Here is a 25,152-nt window from a genome sequence, read left to right on the forward strand (position 1 = left end):
GATTATACATACAGTTGTGTACATAGTAACACAAGCAGGACATACACGTATACATACACACATGCACAGACACAAATCAGATTGTGTTGTAAATGCTGTTTTCTCACTACCTCTTCACTTGAGACAGTAGCATGGACATTTTTCTGTATGAGGAAATATGTTTTTAATGTCTGCATTAATTTCATTACATGGATAGATACATAAATGTATTTAACAAACTCTTATTAATAACTAGATTGCTTCCAAATTTAATTATTAAAACCAACATTCCAGGAAAGTCCTATGTTCTAATTCTGTGTGCTTGTCCTTTTATTCCTGACCCATTAGGATAAATTCCTAAATGGAAATTTGCTGTGTGAGAGAATATTACATATTACATATTACAATTTGATGCTTGTTGCCTAATTGCTCTTCAGAAAGTATGGGTCTAATTATATTATGCCTCAGATTACCTAATATCGACGTCCTAATCAATATTGGGTGATTTGTAACTTGGACAACCTGAAAAATCGGAAATGGTATGTCATTTCCGTTAGGATTTTCGTTGCTGGTTATCTTAATTTATTGGTCATTGGTACTTTCTAAATAAGCTGCATATGCCCTCAGCCTATTTTTCCCGGGCTACTTACTCATCTTCTGAAGCAGCCTTGGTGTAAAGTTCAGTCCCTTTGCATTTGTGCTACAGATATTCCTACCTGTCATTCTTGTGACTTCATTGTATCTTAACTGTATGGAAATTGCTGATTTTTAAATTTAATTTTAGCTTTAGTTTCTTTAAAGCATGTCTTCATCCCATGAGGATATAAATATTTAAGAGCAACTCTCAACTTGGCATTAGCTTACTCCCTTGCTGAGAATTTCTGTTGTCTTTCTCTGATAGTTTAATTTTCCTTGTTTACAGTTTTTCCCCTCCTTTTCAGCCCTGTCCCTCACCCTCAAGTCTAATTATCTGTATTACGCTCTTAGAAAATACCCACTTTTAGCTCCCTAAAAATATTTTGAAAATGCTGTAAAAATTATGTTTATGGAAAGTATATAATATGTTTAATTTGTCCTTTTCAAAGTTAGATATTTCCAAACCTCTATTCTGTTGCCTTTGTTAGAATATTATTTCAGCCCCAAATCTTCTAGGATGTAGATCCTTAAGAGCTCTTGCATTCCAGGGAAGGAGCTGGGGAAAGTAGATAGCTTAAGTGGGGCAAACCTAAAGGATAACCTTCTCGAGCATGTTTTTTTTTTTTTTTAAAGATATTATTTATTTATTTGACAGAGAGAGACACAGCGAGAGAGGGAACACAAGCAGGGGGAGTGGAGGAGGGAGAAGCAGGCTCCCTGTAGAGCAGGGGGCTCGATGTGGGGCTTGATAAGGGGCTTGATGTGGTGCTCAATCCCAGGACCATGGGATCATGACCTGAGCCAAAGGCAGACATTTAATGACTGAGCCACCCCGGCGCCCCTTGAACATGTTCTTTAAAGACCCATGAAGCCTGTTGCCAAGTTCTGAAATGGAATTGATTTGGTCTGATAAGCAAGTAAAGGATTATTAGTTTCTTAGGACACTTGACTTCAAAGCTCAGTGTGGGTACTAAATTACTATTAAAAACGACTGTACCGGGGCACCTGGGTGGCTCAGTCCTTAAGCATCTGCCTTCAGCTCAGGTCATGATCCCAGGGTTCTGGGATCGAGCCCCGCATCCGGCTCCCTGCTCAGCGGGAAGCCTGCTTCTGCCTCTTCTATTCTGCCTGCTTGTGTTCCCTCTCTCACTGTGTCTCTCTCTGTCAAATAAATAAAATCTTCAAAAAAAAAAAAAAAAAAAGACTGTACCATTCTGGCCATCAGCTTTCAGTGTCTCCATCCTGTGCCTTCAAGGAATTCTCATGTCGATAGCACTTTGAGCCGAGGAAGATCTGTACCCACAAAGGGGCCAGCTGTCTTCACAGCATGTTGGTTACAGCCACACAGTTCTTTTGGAAATACCAGAAAAGTTCACTTATTTTATATACTCCAGAAGCTCTTTAAAAGAAGGAAGTTGAAACTGTGTAGGAGAGAGCTTAGGTTTTAGACAGCAAGTTTGTTACATGGCATGGATTTTAAAAGACAGTGTCTTTCTAGTGCACAGTCTCTGTTTGACCAAGGAGTTTTGTGGCTGTCTACAAGTTATTTGAAACTATTTTTTTTTTAATATGTCAACAGGACAGTGTGACTTAATTACAATGTATTTGTCTGTTGTAGATTATACTTTCGCCTAAAAGCTGCTCACATTTATAGGAAAGGCAGAATGCCAAGCCGTCTGTTCTGTAATTGTTTCACGTAGGACCAATTACTTAATCTGTGGATCAGAATCAAAGGAAGTATCAAGTTATGTAGCACAGTTGTCAGTGAATTTACCTCTGGCCAGGGAAAGATACTGGCTACAGCTAAAGAAACCTAATCTGTGTGCAACCCAGAAGAGAAGACCTTAGATTGAGCAACATGGGCTTTTAAAGGGAAAATCAGCAATGTTTAAGCTACTTAAAAATTCAGTATGTGTGAGGCAGTACATGTTGAATCGAGTCTAGCTGAATTAAACCTAGAATATTGCGTAGTGTAACTAACATAGTGTAACATAGCGGTCCCTTCATTCCAAGATAATTTTCATGCTAATGAATTTTTATTTTCCATCTCTTTTAATCAACTAGTTACTGGGTCGGACTGTAACTATTACCTTAAAAAGTCCAGACTGGATCAAAAATTTGGAGGAAGAAATGAGTTTAGAGAAAATAAATGTTGCCTTGCCATCATCGACAAGCTCCACCCTGCTTGGAGAAGATGCGGAGGTCACAGCAGATTTCGATATGGAAGGTTTGTTTATGGAACACATGTACTTCTGTGCTTCTAGATAAAGGTCCTTTCCCATCAGCGCTTAGTCTCCAGGTTTTTCCATCTCTGTGTTCTTGTAACACACAGAGCAGAATTAATTAGATTTTGTTTTGCATTACATTGTCTGTTTTGCCTGTACCTAGACTTCAGGTAGCAGATGTATTTGCCAATCTTCCACTTAAAGGTTCAGAGCTTTACAAGTGTGAGTTTATGTCCTTCTGTGCTCAGAGCACGAATTGATGTTTCTAGTGTGTAGCTTGGTCCCACTAGTTGCGGTTAAGGTAGAGAAGTAGAAGTTCAAAGTGGGTGTTCTAACAACAGAATTGCATTCAGAGTAGTTACTACAAAAGAAGATATATTTCAAAGCAATTTTAAAGAGATTCTCGAGGACGCTAGGAACACATGTATTTTAATGGACCCATATAAATGTGGCCATTTCAGATTTCGCATTTAGTACCCAGTTATCTGGATAATAATTTCTTTAAATGTCATCAAGACATGTCGGCGCTTTCTCATGCTGTGTGCTGTGTTACTGGGGCATATTTCCCATGACAGCGCATCCCTTAGTTTATAAAATGAGCATATATCATACTGTGAGGCCGTGCACATTCCACATAACACATTTAAGAGTTGAGTGTCGTACCCGACATCTCCAGCTTTTACGTTTCTCTGTTCATTCCTTGACTTAGTCCATACATTTCTGTCCTACCTTGTACGTGCCAGGTGCGCACTGGGTGCTGAAAATGCAACAGATGTCTGACTTGTCTTTCCAGAATTCCTAGCCTGGCGATGTTACCAGTGAGCAGGCAGTGAGAGTCAGGTGACAGAGATACAGTCGTGAACAGCACTGCAGTAGTTCACGGGACGGGACGGTGGCCTACCTCGGATTTGGGAAGTAGGGCAAGTTTCTCAGAGAACTTGAAATTTGAACTGAGGGTCTGAAGCGGCTGGTGCGAATCAGATAAGGGAAGGTGGAGAGGGTGAGCCAGGACAAAGGAAGGTGTAGGCACCGAAGAGGGAAGAGGCTCCGACCTCTTCCGTAAGCTCATGAGGGAGTAGAGAGAGCAGAGAAATCAAGCAGGGGAGCCGTGTGAGGTAGAAGATGAATTTGGTTTGGATCGTGTGGAGCTGAGGTATCTTTGGAGCCCCTGGGCCCACATGTAGGCTGTGGGTGCGTGAGGCGGGTACTCTGCAGAGAGCTCTGGGCCCACAGGACAGCTGTAATGGCAGCTCAAGTCACGGCTTTTCACTGGCTTGGCCAGAAGGACTGTATAGAGATGGGCGAAAACTGGTCCTGGGAATGAACAGTGAAACCCAGATTTTAAAGACAGGCAGAAGGCAGCTGCTCACAAAAGGAAATTGAAAAGAAACAACTAGCACTGTCCAAGAGGCAAGAGGTGGGCCTAAAAAACCAAAGAAAGAAATGGTGACAAGGAAGGCACAGTGAGCGGAGTCCTGTGCCTCAGACGGATGAGGAGACATGGGGACAACTTGCCCTTTGGGTGTAATAACAGTGACGGAGGCTGTTGGTCACACTCATGAGAGGACTTGCGGTGCAGCGAGGAAGCCAGATGGTGGTAAATTGAGGTGTGGCTAGAAGGTGCAGAAGTGGAGAGAGTGTCTACAGACGGCTCTTTAAAGAAGCTAAGCTGGGGGCTGGGGGGTGGGAGCGGGGGTTGCGCCGCGCTGTTCGAAATGAGAGAGGCTTGGGAGTGCTTCGTGCCATGGGAAGGGCTGATGATGTTGGGGACCAGCTGGGCAGAAGGGGTGATAGAGCAGGTCCCTGAGAAAATGGGGTGGGCCGAACCACAAAGACCTGAGTGCAGCCGTGGGATTAGACTCCGGCTTGGCAGCAGGTTGTTGCAGGGGGGACGGGGGTCCCATCTTAAGACGTCTCTTTCCTCTGAGAAGTGTTAAAAGTTGAGGTTATCTGCAGGAGTAGGGCAACCCACAGCGTCAGGGGAGTTGAGAAGTTTCCAGATAAAGCTCCTGAGAAGGAGTTGGGGGGGAGGAGGCAGCGGCGAGCCAGTCATGAAATTACCAGGCAGCTTCAGGGTCCCAGAGGAGGCTGAAAATTGCAAATTTAATGCGACCACAATGGCCAGCACCATGGGATTCTCTCCAGCGGCAGCCCTGGTGCCGTGACGGAACTGATACGGGTGGGACAGAAGAAGGTGCCACGGGGGTGGCGGAGCTGAAGCGCCGCTGAATCTGAAGACAGATTCGTAGAAGTAGAATGGCACAGGGGCTAAAAGGAGAGGGATCAAAGGCCTGGATCCTGATAAAGTCTCAAGAGGGAAGAGTCACCGAGGGAGAGAACTTTAAGGCTAGGAGCTAGGGTTGGAGCATTATGTCAGAGCTAGTGCACTCAGGAGGGCTGTGTGTGTTTGAGTGGAAGAGAGTGTAAGGACAAGACCAAGGGTTTTTAGTTGCTGATGTGTCTTCTACATGGATTTTGATGTCACCCAGAGAGATGGTAGGACGCGACTATCATCCTGCTCTCTGCTTAGTCCTTGAAGAGTGGGTTCAAGTCACCGCCAGAGGGAGGCTAGAGATTATGGCAGCCAGGGGGTGTGGGGAGCATTAACATAAATTCCTGCAGGCATAACCTCAAGGAAGTAGCCCTCATTGGTCAGGATTGGAGGTTTAATGTTCTGAAATTGGAATCAGGTTGCAAGGGGACCCTGACTCTACTTTCCAACCCTGAGAAGGAAGGGCCATGGGGAGGCCCCAGGAGAGCAGAGGGGAAGGAGCAGTGAGGAGACTTTTGAGGAAGGGTATGGAGCTGAGAGCCTGTCTGCTGTTAGGGCTGGAGCTGAGTTGAGGGCAGTGGGGAGGGAGCAGTTCCATGGAGAAAGTAGGAAGGTTTGGAAGGAGAGCAGTAAACTTTTGAGCCAGCCAGCACTGAGATCGATGCTCCTTGGAATACTGGAAGCTGTTGTGTCAGCGCCACTCCAGGTGTTAGTCTCCACCGGCATCCTGATGCTCTGAGGTAGTAGGTTCTCTTTAGTTACATGATCTATAAGGGTGTCTGCATTAATTCTAGTTCTGTACATATAAATTTTTTACATATGTCTATATGCTTAACCTCTACATGTTTGCAGTGTTACAACAAACCCCTTGAAACCTGGATTGGTGAAAACAAACCTCTGAGAAAGTGAAAGTGGTGCTAATTTTAATAACCTTATTTCCGTAGGTGATGTCGATGACTACAGTGCAGAAGTTGAGGAAATTCTTCCCCAGCACCTCCAGCTGTCTTCAAGTTCTGGCCTTGGCACTTCGCCGAGCTCTTCGCCCCGGACCAGTCCCTGCCAGTCACCAACCATATCAGAGGGTCCCGTACCGTCCCTTCCCGTAAGACCAAGTCGAGCACCTTCGAGAACTCCGGGGCACCCAACTTCACAAAGTACGTATTTTCTTTCAAGTTTTCTGTGACTTGCCCTAGCTGATCTGTTTGATTTTAGATGGTTAAATCTCTGATGCCTTTGGATCTGTACTATGTTTTCTGTGCATACAAAAGAGGAAACCTGTAGATGGTAAGCCCTAAGTGGAAAGGAAACTCATCATCACTTTCATTAGACGAGGTTTTCATTAAACCTTTTTTTCTATGAAGTCAGGTTTATCCAGCTCTTAAAATTGTTGTTTTTCTATTAGAGTAAACACTCAAAACCATCTGGGCTTAACTGTCTGTCCATATATAACCTAGATATAACCTATGTTATGGTATGAAGCAAAAAGAGACAAAAATGTTTTTGAATTCAAATTTAAGAGTCATTAATCCTTCAAAATTGGAAGATTCGTCTGGAAGTTGTTATGTGGCATGACTAAATCACCGTTCTGTGCTTACCAACATCTCCAGAAGCTGTCCTCCATTTCGTAAATTTCTCCAGTTCTCCCATACAACTCTTAGAGGACTGGCTTCATTAGATTAATTCAAGATAAGCTAAGGTATAGAGAAAAGAAGAGACTCCTTTTTTCTTCTCTGTATGGCCCAGTAGATTGCAAATGACCTTATTCAACCAACGCTTTGTGCCCTCTTGATCGGGCCACTCAGTAAATCAGCTCCCAGCACCTGGGGTCTAGGTAAGGGGTTCACGCGGAGCGAGCACTATTGCTTCCGTGATACCAGAGGTGAATTTAATGGCAGAACTGCTTACGTTATTGATAATAAAAATGCTTGTCAGGACACTCCAGTACAAAGGGAGAAAATGAGCAAAATCGAGAATTCATCATACGTATTGGGAAGTACCATACCTTTGTGCTCACACCCACAAGGAACCTGATCTTACCTCGTGTACTTTTTTAGGTTCTCCTCTTGACACTCTACCAGCAGCCCAGCAGCAGCAAAGAGATTCTCAGCCCCTAGAACCCAAGAGGCCTCCTCCTCCCCGCCCAGTTGCTCCTCCTGCCCGCCCTGCTCCCCCCCAGAGACCACCTCCTCCTTCAGGTAACAAATCGAGTTCCACTTCTGCTAGATTGAAAATCTTCCTCCATTCTATTTTAAAATGTTTTGCATGTCTTCAGACTTCGAGCTTCTGGATTTTACTGTTTTTCTATCATTATTGCTACTGCCTGAGCCTTTCTCTGAAGAACATGTAGGAGCAATGGCACAGGTAGAAAGAGTGTCTCCCGACTAGATTTCTGTAATGGGTTTTTCTAGCTGCCCTCTTACCGGTGTGCATGAAATATTTGTTTTGGTTTTGCTAATTTGATGTAGTTGTATGAATTTCTGTAAAATATATAATTAGAACTGAAGAACATACATATACTTATTTATGATAAAGTTTTATATATTTACTTAAATATTCTTTTTAAGAGAGTATAGTGCCGTTACTTAAGTTGTTAAAAGTATTTGCCTTAAATAATAGCTTTTTTATCGTACCAAGATACTAGTATGTAGATCCTATGTGATATTTAACATCATGAATACTGTAGTAAATCTTTGACATTTCAGTTCTTTATTTAATGTCCTTTCCTTTCTGCTGCATATTTTCTTATGAACTATAAGGGGCTAGGAGTCCTGCACCTGCTAGAAAAGAATTTGGAGGTAACCGTTTATATTTGTTACAATATATGCATCTTGATTTATTCATCTTTTAGAGTTTGATCCCTGTAATGGAAAGACATTTTAGATTTGTTTGATAAAAGCCAAAGTGAATGATATTTATACTTCAAGTAAAAAATAGCTCCAAACTTCCATTATGTTCCTGTTAAGTAAAAGATCAGAGTTTAATTTTACTAATGAGTCAACCTGATACAGGCTTCCATTCTCCAGGTGGACATAGTTGAATTACTAATCAAAGACTGATACACTTTTTCTTAATAAATATAGTTAGGTTGGTTATACAGATTTAATTCCCCCAAATCACCTTAATTTCAAAAGGAATTCAAGCATAGTAAATACAGAACATTTTCCAAGTATTTGCTTAGTGATGCTCTAGTACTTTCCTTTTCTAGGAATTTAGCAAATCTAGTGATAAGCAAAATTTCCTAGCAATGCAAATTGATGCTATAATTTTCTGAAATATATCTTTCATTTTGCATGGCTTTATCATAACTTGTCATAAAACTCATGCTTCACTTTTTTTAACATGAGAATGATTTTATTTTTTTCAATAAGGAAATTTTTATTAACAAATGGGTCTTTTTTAAAAAAGTGTACTTTAGTTTACATGAAAATTTCTCACAAAAGTCAGTTGGAGGTATGTATTTGACAAGTTCATTTAATCTACTTCTCAGGAGAGGATGAGCCAAGTGATCATAGTTCCACAGAAGAGCCTTTACAGATCCACGGTTAATACTGTTAAGGCTCACTCCCTATACGTGTGTGGTCGTTCTCTTTCTACTCTGGCTGCCTAATGCCGTTGCTGACCAATTCACATGTTATCACAGGTTGTCTCTGCTTATATGTAAATCTTAAGGACTTTGTATAAAAAGTACAGCTCAATTATTTCAGCCTGACAGCTTCTGCAGAATGCTGCTGGATGATAATTTTTCCATCAACTTACAAAAAAACATTAATTTTTCCCATTTTAAACTCATTCTTTTATTTATATTTTTATGATAACACCTATTTTTCCTCTTCCTTCAGTTAGGAAAGTAACCTGCAGAAAATAAATTTTTAAATGAATTTCTGAAAAGTTATATCAAACTTAACTTAAAATCTGACTTAGTTTTTAAAAATATCTTCCTTTCATAATTCTTTATAGGCAATGCTTGCACCTTACTTTTTGAACCCTATAAGCTAATAACTCCCTTAAGGCAGTAACTTAGAGAAAGTCATTACAGTACCTTTAGAGTTTTCTTAAAATAATGCATCAAAAACTAACTTCTAAGAAACTAATATAGTCCCATAGAAATTTAAAATGAAATTGATCTGTGATTTCTTTTTCCTTTTTGACTGTCAAATATTAGAGCTTTTATTAGTGATTTAACTGTGAATATAATGAGATGATCATAAGGCCAAGGCTTTCATCAAGAGATTTTAAAATTCCCTGGAGTTCGTAATCTGATGTAAAAAGAAAATTGTCATCCCCTTTCTATCCTCTTTGAGGAAGGGGAGGACTGGGGTTTCGGCTAGGCTTCTGATGTTACTTTGGTTTGTATTGATATCTTTGAAGAAGTTAAAGCAGTAAAAGAACCTTTTAGCAAAAGTCAGTTGGACACAAGAATTGTTTTGTGTGCCTGCCTTTCATTCTGTGCTGTGGGCCCTGAACAATATACAGCTTCTGTTCTTTCTCTGAAAAGGTGTTGGAGCCCCTCCCAGTCCTGGGGCAGCTAGGCGAGAGATGGAAGGTAACAAGACTTCTGCATCATAGAAACAGACCTCTCATCTCACTGCTAAATGTCAGCTCCCTCAGTGTGTTAAAGGCACACTAAATCTGTCCTTAGTCTACCCGTAAACTTCCCCCTCCTCCATGTACACCGTGTAACCTCGTACTTTCTCTCTTCTCATTCCGTGTTGTGGATAGTTTCTAACGGGCTACCCATTTAATTTCCCTGTGATTCTTATGTTGTATTGCACTCTGTTTTGTATATATTTCATATCTACTTAGCATGTGGAATTACTGTACAATGCTATTTTAAGAAGAATGCCTTTCGAAATTATTTTCAGAGTAAGTCAACCGTTTAGAAATGTACTATACGAACTCTGCAGTTTTAAAAATTGATAGTTATCATGAAACCCTATTAATTCAGGTCCAAGAATAAGTATTTCGTGGGTAATTTCAAATAACATAAATTTTTTATGTATAATGATGCTGAACTAAATTTGCTTAAAAGACCATTAAGACTAAAAGCCATTCATTAAGATTATAGTTATCAAAGGGCTGATGTATTTAATATGACAATTGCACTTGACTTTCCTTTAAAAAATATTAAATTTGAAATGCCACCCATAATAGTCCCCCATGCTCCTTTTGGCCCCCAGAGTGATTTATTTCATTTCATTTGTCTAATACCTTTCTAGTGAATTTGAACCGCATATTAACACTGTCTTCCATAAGGCAAATACTTAGTTGTGAGATGTGCCTGCCTTCTACTTTAATCAGAGGATTTTGTTGTAGAACTCTAAAATACCTCATTGTAAGATTCCTTTATCCATAGCGATAGCTACAGCATGAAGCTCTAAAACAGGGTTGTTAGGAGCCCCTGATATAACCTGGAAAATGCTCTGTATGCTGGGGAGCAGAGGTAGTAGGGTCACATCTTGTCACCATTCACACAAGCTGACCTTATGTTTTCAAGGTTCACAGGAGAGAACTCTGTTGGGAAGGTCACCTTAGAAGTCACCCTGTGAGTGAGAGATCAGACTGAGGGCTAAGTTGTCTCACATGAATGTCACTCTGAGTATTCTAATTTTTCTCTCTTTTGGGGCATTTCCTTCAGGACAGATAGTAGCCTTCATCATTATACAAAGCAGTGTACCTTTGGTTCCCATCTCATGCCCCCATCTGTGCTGGTAATGAAACAGAACAGCCAACTGATGTTTTGCAGTGTTGCTTGATTGCTTACTTATGACTCGTTTCTTTTCCCCTTCCTGCTTCAAAGCACCCAAAAGCCCTGGAACAACACGGAAAGATAATATAGGTAAAAACACTTGAATTTAGCTACTTAACCTTAAAACTGGACCATGTAGACACTTGGGATAAAAGTGGGTTCTTATTTCTTTCTTTAAAAAAAAAACCCAAAACTTAAATACATGGTGTGATGTCTTTGTTTCAGGACGCAATCAACCTTCTCCTCAGGCAGGACTCACAGGCCCAGGACCTGCTGGATACAGTGCAGCCAGACCGGTAGGCAACACCTAGCCTGGGGGCCAGCGGGTTTAGGGTCTAGGTCCCGGTTTGCTGTCAGTCAGGTGTGTTATCTCGGAAAATCACATGTCAAGGCCTAGTTTCCTCAACTCTAAAATGAGGGAATGGCACTTGATGACCTCCAGGGTACCCTTTAAGGATAACATTAACTCTTCAAAGATAACAAACACCCAAAGAACAAATTATCCAATCGAAAAATGGGCAGAAGACATGAACAGACATTTCTGCAAAGAAGACATCCGAATGGCCAACAGACACATGAAAAGTGCTCAACATCACTCGGCATCAGGGAAATACAAATCAAAACCACTTCACACCAGTGAAGTGAGGTACCACTTCACACCAGTCAGAATGGCTAAAATTAAGAAGTCAGAAAAGACAGATGTTGGTGAGGATACAGAGAAAGGGAACCGTCCTACACTGTTGGTGGGGATGCAAGCTGGTGCAGCCACTCTGGAAAACAGTATGGAGGTTCTTCAGAAAGTTGAAAATAGAGCTACCCTAAGAGCCAGCAACTGCGCTACTACTTTTTACCCAGAAGATACAAATGTAGTAATAAGAAGGGACACATGCACCCCAGTTTTTAGAGCAGCAATGTCATAATAGCCAAACTATGGAAAGAACCTAGATGCCCATCAACAGATGAATGGATAAAGAAGATTTGGCATATATATACAATGGAATACTACACAGCCATCAAAAACCCAAAATCTTGCCATTTGCAACAACGTGTTTGGAACTAGAGGGTATCATGCTAAGCAAAATAAGTCAATCAGAGAAAGACAATTATCACATGATCTCTCTGATATAAGGAATTTGAGAGGCAGGGTGGGGAGATTGTTGGGGGAAGGGAGGGGAAAATGAAACAAGATGGGACTGGGAGGGAGACAAAGCATAAGAGACTCTTAATCTCAGGAAACAAACTGAGGGTTGCTGTGGTTAGGGGGGAGGGATGGGGTGGCTGGGTGATGGACATTGGGGAGGGTATGTGCTATGGTGAGCGCTGTGAGTTGTGTAAGACTGATGATTCACAGACCTGTACCCCTGAAACAAATACATTATATGTTAATAAAAAAAAAGTGAGATGCTACGTACAAGGTAGAGCAAATGATTCTCTGAAACTAAGACTGTAGCCATCAAGGATAGTAGGTGATGTGTTTTATTGCCGTAGTATTAACTGACACTAAACCAAAGCTTTCTGTTTTACAGAAAAGTCTTTAGAAATGTAGAAAAATTCATGGTGAATAAAGTTTCATAAGAATTTTCCTTCCCTAAAAAAAATATATATATATATATATATATATATGTGTGTGTGTGTGTGTGTGTATGTATATATATATATACATACACTTTATTATTTGAACAAAAGTGATGTCCTTCAGTAATTATGGTCCCTAAATTAACTTAAAATCTCAAAGTTTATGAGATGGCAGTGTGTTTGGGCAGCTTTTTAAGGTATTATGAGTAATTAATGAGAATAGAAAGTCATCCTTCGAGAGGAAGAATTTTATAACCAGATCGCAGGGAGAACATTTATGATAGGAGTCCATGTACCAACTGGTTCTGAAGGTAGGAAGAGTAGGGGAGTGGATGGTGCCACAGGGCTTTCCCCTTCCCTGTAAATCTGGGGTTTTCTGTGTTTAGCCTTTGTTCTCTTACACATGAAATTACTTTAATATTTACCCAAATGAACATTTTCTCTGGGATCTAACAAGTAAGTAATAAAAGAAGATGGAAACCAGAACCAGTGGCTTGTCCAGTGGTGCCTGGCACTGGGCGGGGCCCTTGCTGAGGAGTGGGACCCTGGAGCCGGTACTGTCTGGAGAAGAGAGGGGCTGCTTCTGATGAAACCACTTCTAATTCCTAGTAAGAAATGGGCAGAGCAATTCTGAGACAGAAAGCTTTGTCTTTCCTGTTGTAGCTGTCTAGTTAACACCCACCCTGAAAGTCCTTTACCACATATAATATTACACCCCGCATTAAAGTGTCTGTGGCTGGGCGCCTGGGTTGAGCGTCCGACTCTTGATTTCGGCTCAGGTCGCTATCTTGGGGTCAGGAGATGGAACCCTGAGTCGAGCTCCACGCTGAGTAGGGAGTCTGCTTTGATTTCCGCTCTCCCTATCCCTCTCGCTCTGCCCACCACCCCCTGGCTCGCTCATGTGTGCACTCTGGCGTGCACTCTAAAGGAAGGAAGGGAAGAAAGAAAGACTGTAGATACAGATACTGATAGACACACCTAGAGGATCTGTTACCCATTCTTCTTTCATAAAGGGACAGTCGCTTGTCACTGACTTTGCCAGCACACTTCCCATAAGCACTTTATGTACTCTGCTTAATGCCATCCGAATAGGGGAGGTAAGTGAGGATTTTGTGATTGCAATAATAACTTGCACCCAAAATAAGAACTACAGGGGCTTAGAGCCTCCAGCAAACTCAGGAAAATAGACAACAGATGTCTCACCGGTATCTTTCTGAAAGTATCTAACTTAACACATTGAGTTAGTCATCCAGGAGTTCTTATGTGTTTGAAAAAAAAGCAATCTTAGGGTGTGAATTTTCTTTTTCTTTTTTTAAGATTTTATTTATTTATTTGACAGAGAGAGAGAGAGAAAGATCACAAGTAGGCAGAGAGGCAGGGAGAGAGGGGGAAATAGGCTCCCCGCTGAGCAGAGAGCCCGATGTGGGGCTCGATCCCAGGACCCTGAGATCATGACCTGAGCCGAAGGCAGAGGCTTAATCCACTGAGCCACCCAGGCGCCCCAGGTGTGGATTTTCTTACCCGTCTCAGTTGTTCTGTGTACGTGTGTCTCCATCTCCTCGGGAGACACCATCCCCGGCTCTGACTGTGGCCACTCTGCCCAGGGGAAGCCCAGGTCCCCACCGCTCATCATACCTGAGCTCAAGTCCCGGTTTCCATTCTAGCTTTATGGCCTTGGGAAAGTTGTATACGTTTCTTCACCTTCATTTAAAATAGAGATGATAAACAAGACCTACCTCCGAGGGGAATTTTGAAGGTGCAGTGGAAATGCCTATATAGTACTTAATTAACATCATGCCTGCCACATAGTAAAGTCAAAAATAAAAAGGAAGGTTTTAAAACTTAAGACTGGATGACTCTAAATAGAGAGCAATTAAAATGACAAGATGGGGCTAATGCCAGAGAGACTAAATGAGACACAAAAGCAAATATTTTTGCAAAATCTTATCTATGGAAAATAAGTAAATGTCTCAAATGTTCTTTTTCCCATTTTTAGACTATTCCACCCCGTGCTGGAGTGATCAGTGCCCCGCAGAGCCATGCTCGGGCATCTGCTGGCAGACTGACCCCTGAAGGCCAAAGCAAACCACCAGAAGTGGCGAAAGGTAGACCCTATGTTAGAAAGTCTAGTTTTGTTCTGAATTTTTTCACGTGTCCTTTTCCCCTCCTCTCACCTTCTGCAATGTGCTTAAGTAGGGATAGCCTTCCTTCTCCCTGCAGCGAGAAATGGGGCTGCTCGGTGGGGGAGCGGGGGACTAGAACACCCCAACACCTCACAGAAGGAAGAACAGAATGCGGTTTTCTAGAAAATACCTAACATCTGAAAATTCATTGTGTAGGGTCCGTTCTTCTTCCTGAACCGCTGAAGCCTCAGGCTGCCCTTCCTGGGCAGCCTCCTCTGCCCCCGCCTGGTCAGAAGCTGCAGGAGCCTCTTGTCCCTGTCGCGGCACCTTTGCCTCAGTCTGCCGCCCAGCCCAACCTGGAAACGCCGCCTCAGCCACCCCCTCGCAGTAGGTCGTCCCACAGCTTGCCTTCAGAGCCTTCGTCACAACCACAAGTAAGTCCCGAGAATGAATGGGATCACCCTTCAAAGCCTCTGGTGTAGTCTTTGCTGAGATCAGGGGTTCTCAGAGAGCAAGCTTGAAATCGGGGTCTCGAGGGCATTTCCAAGTGGTTCCCAGACTGTTTTATCTTGTTAACATTTACAGTGTTTGTGACTTTTTCATTTTTTCAAATGCACATTTTACCTTGGATAGTTAATAGGACGAACAGGAGTGTGTTTTTCTTGTCGTTCACGGCTAATGTATTAGTTTTGGCTTTCACTTTCTGGAGAGAGATGCCTTACCATTTGGCAGTGTGGTGAATTTCCAGCAAGCAGAGAATAATCCTTTCATTCCTCCAGCGGCAAGCGGTAGTCCTTCCCTGTGGCGGAGCGGGCCCTGGGGTCCTCAGGTGTTTCCGGGTCAGTCATTGGACCAGTTTAGATGTTTTGGCTGTGTGCTCAATGACCAAGTAGAAACCATCCAAAGAAAAGGTCACCTCATTAGTGTCGCACAGAAAGCATTGCCATTGCCTTCGTGGGTGAAAATCAGAGGATCACAAGGACTTTTGCTCTGCCGGCCTGACCTCACACTGAAAGACTTGTGGTGTGTACATACAGTTATTTTTATACAGGGATAGTCATGCAAGTTAAATTGTTCTATTTTATTGGATGCGATTTTACTTTGTTATATACATTCTAGTAAAATTGTTAAAATTCATGCATAGTAAGAACACTTTTTGTTGTCCATCCTTACAATTTATTTTATCCCAAAGTTTTAACTTGAAAATGCCATCAAGGCCAAAGAAATGGGCAAAGCTTTAGAAGTCTGCTTTTAAACTTTGTGAAGATCTAAAATACACAAATAGTACACATTGGCAAATGCCCCTTAGGCACATTTATAAATAATAGTTTGTATCTATTTTTACAGATATCTGGAGATGTCCAGCTAGTAGGCAGAAGTCAATAGCTTCTTGGGCTTCTATATGGTGAAAAACAGATATTAAAGTAAACATGAGTCTTAAAATGAATATTGTTAGCACTCAGCTCTTTCCCAGACAATGGGTCACCTTTGTAAAAACTGAAGAAGTATATATAATTGAGAGAAATAAAATGTTCTCAAGCTGATCAATAGCATAAAGTATTTTACATTTTTTAGTTCAGAAAATTGAGGACGTCGGCGATATATAAAACACTGTAGAAATCCTTCAAACCACAAATGTCCACTATTCTTTTCTCTCTGCCAATCCCCTTTTAGGGAGCCCTGAATTTTTCTTCTCATTTTCTTGCAATGTGTACTCTTGGTTTTTTTGTTTTGTTTTGTTTTTATGTCATTGGAGGGCAGGGTGCCTGGGTGACTCAGTCGGTTGGGTGCCCGACTCTTGATTTTGGCTTAGATCATGACCTCAGGTTCTTGAGATCCAACCCCATGTTGGGCTCTGCACCCGTGGAGAGGCTGCTTGAGGTTCTCTCCCTCTCCCTCAGCCCCTTCGCCATGCGCACACGCGCACCCTCTCTTTCTCTCTCAAATAAGTAAATCTTAAAGAACTATTTTTTAAACTTTATTGGAATACCCAAAGGAATGTTGAATAAAATTTTTTTAGATGTAATTGTAGGGCAAAAAACTTTCAAACTAGCCATTTTAGAGCTTTCTACTACTTTTTTAAGAGAGGAAGTAAGCATCTATTTTATAGTAAAAATGAACCTTAGTTCCTAAGTCTGTAACGGTTTAAGTATTCTTAGACCAGTATGAACATGGATACAGTACTCTGGAAAACTTGAGAAAGAGCCAACTGTTCAGTAAGATTGCAGTTTTCAGTAGAAAATAACATGGATGTACCATAGGGCGAATATTCCCATGACTACCGCATTATCATTTTCTTAGGTCATTTTCTGTTGTTTTGATTTCTGTTTTTCATTGGAATGGGTGTGGTGATGTGGTGGCAGACAGCATGTGCTTCCTGTGTGGCCTGGTGGAGAACATTCTCCTTGAATCTTGTATTATCCACTTCTTTGAAACTACCAAAGATGTTTGTTTTAAATTCTAAATATTCTTTTTACTTTAGTCATTGATACCAGATTCCTCCAAACATTACACACACACACTTTTCTTTCTTGGGGGAGCAGGGGGTCTTGTTTGTGTGCGGACTTGTCTTTGGAAAGGATCACAGAGTGGTTAAGAATTTCCTCCAAGGAGAGGAGAGTGCTGGGGGGGTGATGGAAGGAAGGGAGGCATTTTACCTTCTCGTATCTCTTGGATTTTGAACCATAAAAATAATGCCTATTCAAAAAATAATAAATCCCTAAAATTTAAAAACCTCCCAGAGCTATAGGTTGAAAATGATAAGAATTTAAAATATGACATATCTGATATTTTGGTGATATGTGAAATCGTCTTAGAATTGAACACTTGGTAATTTTTACAAGTCTTTGTTGTTAATTCTGCCCCAAATCTACAAGGTATTTAAAACATAAAAACATACATGGCCCAGCTTTCCTTTTTATTATTATTTAAATGGTCTTTGACTCTATAATTTTCTACAGAGAAGATTTGTCCAATGCAGATGACTATATAACATGTAAAAAATGTAGAAATGCCTTCCTTCTCTGCCTGACATCTGGCATCTTAGTCATCTGATTGTCATCTAAGAACTGGAAGTTAGGAAATTCAACCAGAGATAAAGGAACAGCCTCATTGCTGTACTGTTGTCATGAGAGCTGACAGGGAGGGAGGAGACCACGTAAGAGACCACGTCGGAAATCTCAGCATTCTGGATCTATTCAATACCTCCTACCTTTTTCTCTCAGTGCCAAAGCCAAGACATGTAGCCCTGACATCATCGAGAAAGTACTCGTTTAAATTCAGGAGTCTTCGTGTTTAGTGGTCAGGAAACTCTGTTCACGTTTAATATACTTCAGAGTGGTGACTTCCTCAATTGTAAAAATGAGTTTTGATATTTTAAAATAAGATAAGCTTTAGATACTGGGGAAGATTTGCTCAAAACTGTTTTTGATACTACTGTATTAAAAAAAAATACTGCTGTGTTATGGAAAGATGATTTCATTTTTAAACAACAAAAATAGGCTCCGGTTTTTTATTTTGTTGTACCTTACCACTAATAAATTCTGAGGTGAATTAATGTTAGTATTATCATCCTTCTAAAAATTTGCTTAATACAGAATATGCCTGGATCCTGGTCATTTTGTTAAAATAAATACTGATTTTTCAATAGCGTAGTACCTTTGCAAAGTGGTGCCATTTTATACATTTTCTCTCATGATGATAACCCCATGGGCTATCTTGTGGCTGTTGTCCTCTTCCTGGGCTGCCAAACAAAAACCGGGTGGCTTAAACCACGGGAATATGTGTTCTTAGAGCTCTGGAGGCTTGAAGTCTGAGATCAGGATACCAACACAGCTGGGTGCTGGTGAGGGTTCGTTTCCCATCTTGCAGACTGCTTCTCCCTGTGTGCTCACATGACCTTTCCTCGGGCCTTCCAGCAAGCCTCATCTAACCCCAGTCACCCCCCAGAGGCCCCACCTCCAAATACCATCCCACTGAGAGTTAGGGCTTCACCGTAGGACTTTGGCAGAGGCAGGGGGACATTAGACTGCTTTTCTTAGAGATCCCAAAACCTATTTGGAATATTACTTTTGTAGGAACAAAATTTGGAAGTGGCTAGTCATCCACCTCTGACGGAACTGAAATTTGAGCCCTAATTTAACGATACATTTTTTTTATTCAAAATTACAAAAGAAATTAGAGTCGTCTCTTGAACGCATGCTGTGACTTGCACATTTTGCCGCCCTCAGGTTCTGTGTATAATACAGACATAAAAGCATTTTGAAGACTGAATTGTTAGGGTTGCCGGTTGGTCTCAGATTGTCCTCCTAATAATGCTCTCCTTTGATGTCTGTGTTCCCTTTCTCAAAGCAGGAGCAAGCATCAGGGTAACAGGTATTGGAATCTTTCTCAATCTTATCTGTGCTTTTCATCTGTCTTAGCACATTAGATGTATGAATCTTTTGCTTCATACATCTAAAGTCTCACCCATTTTTAAAACCACTTGTCCACATTAATAAATTCTATTATCATACCATAAACCTGCTTTTTTTTTCTTAGTATTTCGAATTTTTAGGAACCATTTTAGTTCTTGTTAATGCTTTACCATTTTTTTGCTTTGTTTTTTTATGAAAATTAACAAAACTAAAAAGCATAACTCCAAGAAGGTAAGCTTTAGGTATTGGAAAGTCTGTTTGGCAAGACCAAACTGGGTCTTGGTTTTAATAATGGCATAAGTACATAAATAGAAAATTCAACTTTTGGGGGGAATTTTTTTTTCAAAGAATTTTACTAACAGAATTATTTTTGGTAAGGAAGAACTGATGATTTAGAAAGATAAAAGTTAATATTATAATAGGATTATTTTAAGGTCCTTCCAACACCTTTCTCTGTAAAGGTACCATCATTTTTAAAATGTTCATTCACAAATCCTGCTGAAATTATAACTTAATTCTAATATAGTGAATGGTGGTGTGGCTCTCATTGTAATTTCAAGTGTGATTGGGTAAAATGATCCTGCTTCTGTCAAATTACCCTTAATATATTTTGAAAACAAATTTTTTTGTATATAAAAATAAAGATATTTAAACGTAGAGCATTCACTTGCCAAGGGCCTGCTATTCTAAGCTGTGCAAAGCATAAAATTCTCCTTTCTGTATTGTGGACTTTTCCATCTGCCATGGGAGAATTGGGTCCCGACCTGATTGGGTACTCCCATTTTGTTGTATTAATCATAATAATCCAGAGATTATTGGTAATGTAGAGTTAATTATTTTTTATGTCTTTAACAGATATCTCTTAAGCAGATTTTCATATATAAATATGGTTACCTTTAATACACTTAGAATACAGTTTTGAATCTGTTAAATGTTTACTTTTGTACAAATTTATTATCATATTAAGTTGAAGATAACATACTTGTTCATTCAATTATTAAGTATGTCCTAGGACAATTGAATAAAACAGTCCTATACTTGAAAGTTACTCACTTAATGAAATTATCCATCATTTCTTTGTACAAATGAACAGCCTTCCCTGTGGTTAAAGTAGCAAGTTACTGTTTCAAAATGTGCAATTATGTTTTGGGGGAAGAACTGCTGTTCTCTTTTTCAGCACAGTTCATGAACATTCAGTTATTTTGACTTCACAACTATCTGAATTCATTTCAGGTCGTGCTCCGTTTTGTTACTTGCAGGGCTTGAGCTAAAATTCTCCCTCCCCTGCCCTTTCCAACCTAAAGTTTGTCTTCTCTTTAAATACGGCATCAATATCCAAGTCATCTCTTTAGTTTCAATAATTACGTACAGTTGCTATTTTTTTTTAATTAAAATGAAGCATCTGATGAGCTTGCTTGCTGATAAGGCCAGGGTTCTCCTTCCCATAAGAAAGGTTGCCTTTGCTCGGGCCCATAGCCACACTCCACTTCCACTGGTTTCTTTGTGAACGAGGCCCAGGGTGCACACCTGTTACGACCATGAAGTAATTCGGAACACTCCTCCTGCCAGTTCACAGCCAGCTCTGTCACGTGGAAAGGACTGTGTAGCACTCATCTCAGTTTTAGAATAAAGCAAATAGAAAATGGGGTTTCCCCCCTGCTTTTAAACGGTCACTGCATATGATTATTAATAAGCACGTCTGTTTTGGAACATTTTTTAATAAGATGAAGAAGGTCAGCTGAGGAGTATTGTCACATTGTTCAGTCTATGAAGGGGAACTTGAAAGGCAAAGAATGCTCTGAAAATTCTTTTTTCCAAATAGAAAAGATGCGTTGTCTTTAGCTTATGAATACAAGTATACTAATAAAATCCATTTCATTCATAAAGTTGAGTTTCCGTAGTAACAATAACTTTAACTGAAAATATATTTAAAAGAACAATGAAACCACATCATCATCATAGATCGGTGTTGGAAGTCTAATGTATAGATGTAGTGTTAAGTTCTGAATATGGGTTTCCGAAGTTTGTGCCAACATTTGATAGAACAGGGCATGAGCAAAAGTCATTCGCTAATTCTGTACCTCCATTTTACTATATTAGGACTTGCATGAACGGAACAGTCTCTTTTTAATTTCTTTGGGGTTTAAAAAATGTATGTAATAAAAGGGTTTTTTTAGTAGAGGGTTTTTAAAGAATAAGGTTTTAGTTGTTTCATCTTACTGAAACCACCAGAGTATAACAAACTACACAAAGCCGTTTTTACTTTCAAGTTTGTATACTTGCCCCTCCAGAATGAAGGATAATTGAGACAGGAAGCATAGGGGAGGTGTTAAAAACTATATATTACCTTTTTTTTTTTTTCCTGATTATTGAGTGCTCTCTTTTCAGGTAAAAGCAAATGGAGTCTCTGCTGTCAGACTGGAATCACCCTTAAAGAGTGACCCGTTTGAAGATCTGTCATTTAATGTGCTTGCTGTATCCAAGCCTCAGTTATCTGTTCAAACATCATCTGTTCTTACTCCAAACCCAAAGGGGTTGATTCAGTTGCCTTCTGCAACACAAAGTAACGTGAATACTTTGAGTTCTGTAAGTTGCATGCCTCCAATTCCAGCCCGGAGTAAATCCCAGGAAAATATGCGATGTTCTCCAAACCCATTTGTTACTAGCTTGAGCAGCACAAATCCTTTTACGGACAGGACCGCCACTCCCGGAAACCCATTTAGAGCCGAGTCTCAAGAATCCGAGGCAACTTCATGGCTCTCCAAAGAAGAGCCTGTTGCTAACAGTCCTTTCCCTTCTCTGAAGCCTCTTGGTCATACCAGTAGCAAGCCTGCATCTTCACTGGATGGTTTTAAGGACAGTTTTGATCTGCAGGGCCAGTCTACGGCAAAAATCAGCAACCCAAAAGGTTGGGTAACGTTCGAGGAAGAAGAGGACTTTGGTGTGAAAGGGAAGTCAAAGTTAGCTTGTCCAGACTTACTGGATCATCAGCCGAGTTCACTTTCGGGCTCCAGCGCGACCTTTGATGATGACTGGAATAAAGGTACAAATGTTCCTTTCTGTGCGTTGCCATCAAGAAGACCACCTCCACCTCCTGTCACTCTGCTCCCACCTGCCACCACCCCTTCTGGAGCTCCTTTCACAACCTTGGCATCTAAGGCATCACCCACACTAGATTTTACAGAAAGATAAGGTTATGCAATAGAAAACAATTGTTTTGTTTTGTTTTGTTTAGTTTGGGCAGGTTAGAGCCAAAAGAATTGGGCATTAGTTATTCATTATGTGCAATAAGTAATTGTTAAGTGCACTGATGTTGTCATGAAATACCACTATTTAATGTGTACAGAGTTGGAATATGTGTATATTGGAAATAAGGAAAAAAAAATCCTTCTCATTAATACCTGGAGTTTTGCTGTGTTTCTGTTTGGATAAGTAAGAGAGAGTAGTAGCCACAAACAGTGCTCAAAACTACTTTCGAAAAAAAGTAGTCCTTATTCAGAAATTCTTTGCCAGTCTTCTCTGAAAAATCTCAAAAACCCCAAACTTCTAGCTGACATTTCTGCCAGCTCTTTCGTACTTGGAAACAATTGGTGTTTCCAAGTATTTACCAAAGAGCTATAAAAGTTATACTGAAACAGTTTTGAAAGGCGTGGCTTAAAAAAAATGTGTGTGTACATACTACACACATATACATATATATATATACACATTTATATAATTGTAAAACTCGTAACTTAAATTCTAGGCTATAACTCAGACCAGATTTTACCTAAAAGTTCTAACAGAGTTCGCTTTTCAGTATTTCATTACCGAAGGGATGGCTGTAAATGAAATTTGGACATTTCATTGATTTTCTTTCCAAACCTAGAATCGCACTACCAGATTTTCCTGCCATTCCATCCCGCTCCCCTGAACACACACCTCTTTGTTACTGTGCACTCCAGCACCCCCAAATGCTTTTCTCTGGGAGGGGTTCTTGCAGCTGGAAGCAGTCGATTTTGTGGATGGACCTTCCGGCCCTTACAAAAAAGCACTGTGGCCTTATCTGTCAGAAAGGCACATACCTCCAAGTTTAATGAGAATTTTAGAGCTAAACGTACTCCCCTCTCTCTGCACTAAGGTCTATGTCGCCCCTTTCCCTCCCACACTTCGTCTTTGCTGCTTTCGCTCTGGAACTTCATTAGCAGGAAGGCAGCAGTCCTCAGAATGCCTGGAATTGGGGATCTACTCAGAATGCTTGGAATTGGGGAATTGAAGCGCGTGCTCTGTCCCCTTGAGAGGCTCCGTGATGCTGCTTTACATCGTTAGAGGCCACCCCTCAAATCAGCTGTGGGTTTTGTCTCCTGCACTGCCAGTATGCAACTGATCCTGCTTTTATTAATTTTATGAAGTTCACAGAATTTTTACACAATGTAGTATTTTGATACCATTCAGTAATCCCCGAAAGAAAACTCCTTGGGCAATAGTTGTTTAGTTGTTTAAGTTAAAATCATCTTTACCCGTTAAGACTTATATTAATGTTCCTTTTATATAAAGAGTTATATATGTCCACCTAAATTCCATTGTCCACATTTAACCTTCAGAGAGGTGCATTGGGAGAATATCAGAAAATAGAATTCATGGCTAAGATTGTGTAAAATGGAGAAAAGCACAGCAAACTGCGTTGCACTCAAATACGTAAAGCAAATCTAGTAGGAAAAAAGCACTTTTCTAAATGCTCAAATGTTATCAAAATACTATATTTATAGAAGTAATCCTCTGTCTGTTGACAGCCCAGATTTGCTGTTAGAAATAACTCTTGTGAGTTTTATATTGTGCTTTTTGAGGGTTCTAATCATTTCAGCAGTAGTATATTTTAAACAGCAGTATTACTATAAGCAGTGTGCTTCAGAATGTGAATTAACTTGTTGAAACTGTGGCTTTAACATCTATGTGATTAGTGTATATGGTATTTGCTCTCCCTTAGCAGAATTCATTATCTACTTCACTAGTGCAGATCGCGGTTCTGTGAGCAATGTTTCCTATTGAGTATAAACTACTGTCTACAATATACATATCAGGCAGCAGCTCAGCCTTTATCAGGAAAACTATATTTGGCACGTTGCTGAAAGGGCACAGAGTTCTGAAAGTCAAAGGTATGCTGCAAATAACTAGCCATTATTCTGTGTTATTAAAATATTTACCAGTTCTGTTAAAAGCAGAGCAGACATTAGACACTAAGGATCTCTTTGTGAATTCTTTGTTCTCTATAGTAGATTGCTGTTTATATGTAAGAATTTTATTGCTTATGTGGCATACAATATTTATAACTATATACTTTATAGAAATACAGTATTAAAGTCAGTGGTATACCAACATTCTGTACATATCCTGTGAAATGTGCTGTCATATGAAATAAATATACGTGTCTTTACCATGCTGACTGCTTTGCTCAAGAGGGAAGAATTTTTCTCAGCCACTTTCTTTGAACTTTTCGTATCCAAGTTTAATGACAATTGGGGATTAACTCGCATTGTCAAATCAGGTTATTTTAACTCAAGACCTTGTTTCATCTGTTTCACTTCTCCATATAATACTCCAGAAGTAAGAAGACATTCTGAGACTATAAATCATCGTTAAGAAGTCCATGCACGTATTCTGTAAGAGAGGCCCTCATTCCAAGTCTTCTTGGCTTGAAAATAACACTGAAGCAGGAATGATGATTTTCTCACCCGCAGCAAAAGAAACAAGTGGGGGGAGAAGGGAGATAGGCCCAAGGACAGCCAGGCATAAGAGACTGACCTAAGAAGACCCAAAGTGCAAGGCCAAGGCTAGTAGTTCTTCTGGGTATTGACTTTTTCAGTCCTATAGGATTGCTATTCAAGACAGTAGTCTTGATTCTTTTTATTTTTTTTAAAGATTTTATTTATTTTAGAGCAAGAGAGAGTGTGAGCATGGGGGGAGGGGCAGAGGGAGAGAGAGAGTACCTCAGGCAGGTTCCCTGTTGAGCACGGAGAGCCCACTGGGGGACTCGATGACACGACTCTGAGATCCTGACCTGAGCTAAAACCACGAGTCAGATGCTTAACCAACTGAGCTACCCGGGCACCCCTAACCTTGATTCTTAAATCACTGAATTATGTTCATTAACCTCTAAAAAGTTACAGAGAATGATAGGCTTTTATATTTTTAAGATTTTATT

The 25,152-nt window shown here is 40.4% G+C and overlaps 1 protein-coding gene across 3 annotated transcripts in view; it reads left to right on the plus strand.

The window, feature by feature from the left end:
- The window catches only part of SYNJ1 (synaptojanin 1), a gene marked incomplete at its 5' end in the record, with an annotated part of 87,428 nt that extends 63,044 nt beyond the window's left edge, over positions 1-24,384 (plus strand). For 2 of the 3 annotated variants that reach the window (XM_080799833.1, XM_080799832.1), the window contains 7 exons: positions 2,680-2,842; positions 6,057-6,266; positions 7,167-7,307; positions 11,084-11,154; positions 14,430-14,538; positions 14,773-14,990; positions 21,360-24,384. In XM_080799833.1, the coding sequence (XP_080655959.1) occupies positions 2,680-2,842; positions 6,057-6,266; positions 7,167-7,307; positions 11,084-11,154; positions 14,430-14,538; positions 14,773-14,990; positions 21,360-22,163 (1,716 nt within the window). In that variant the 3' untranslated portion in view covers positions 22,164-24,384. Of the gene's footprint in view, positions 1-2,679; positions 2,843-6,056; positions 6,267-7,166; positions 7,308-7,868; positions 7,908-9,607; positions 9,656-10,909; positions 10,949-11,083; positions 11,155-14,429; positions 14,539-14,772; positions 14,991-21,359 lie in introns of all 3 variants that reach the window. The other variant, XM_080799834.1, reaches the window with a different exon arrangement.
- Between the last annotated feature and the right edge of the window lie 768 nt (positions 24,385-25,152).

The sequence above is a fragment of the Martes martes genome, assembly GCF_963455335.1.
Source record: "Martes martes genome assembly, chromosome: 1".
In the NCBI taxonomy this organism is placed as follows: domain Eukaryota; kingdom Metazoa; phylum Chordata; class Mammalia; order Carnivora; family Mustelidae; genus Martes; species Martes martes.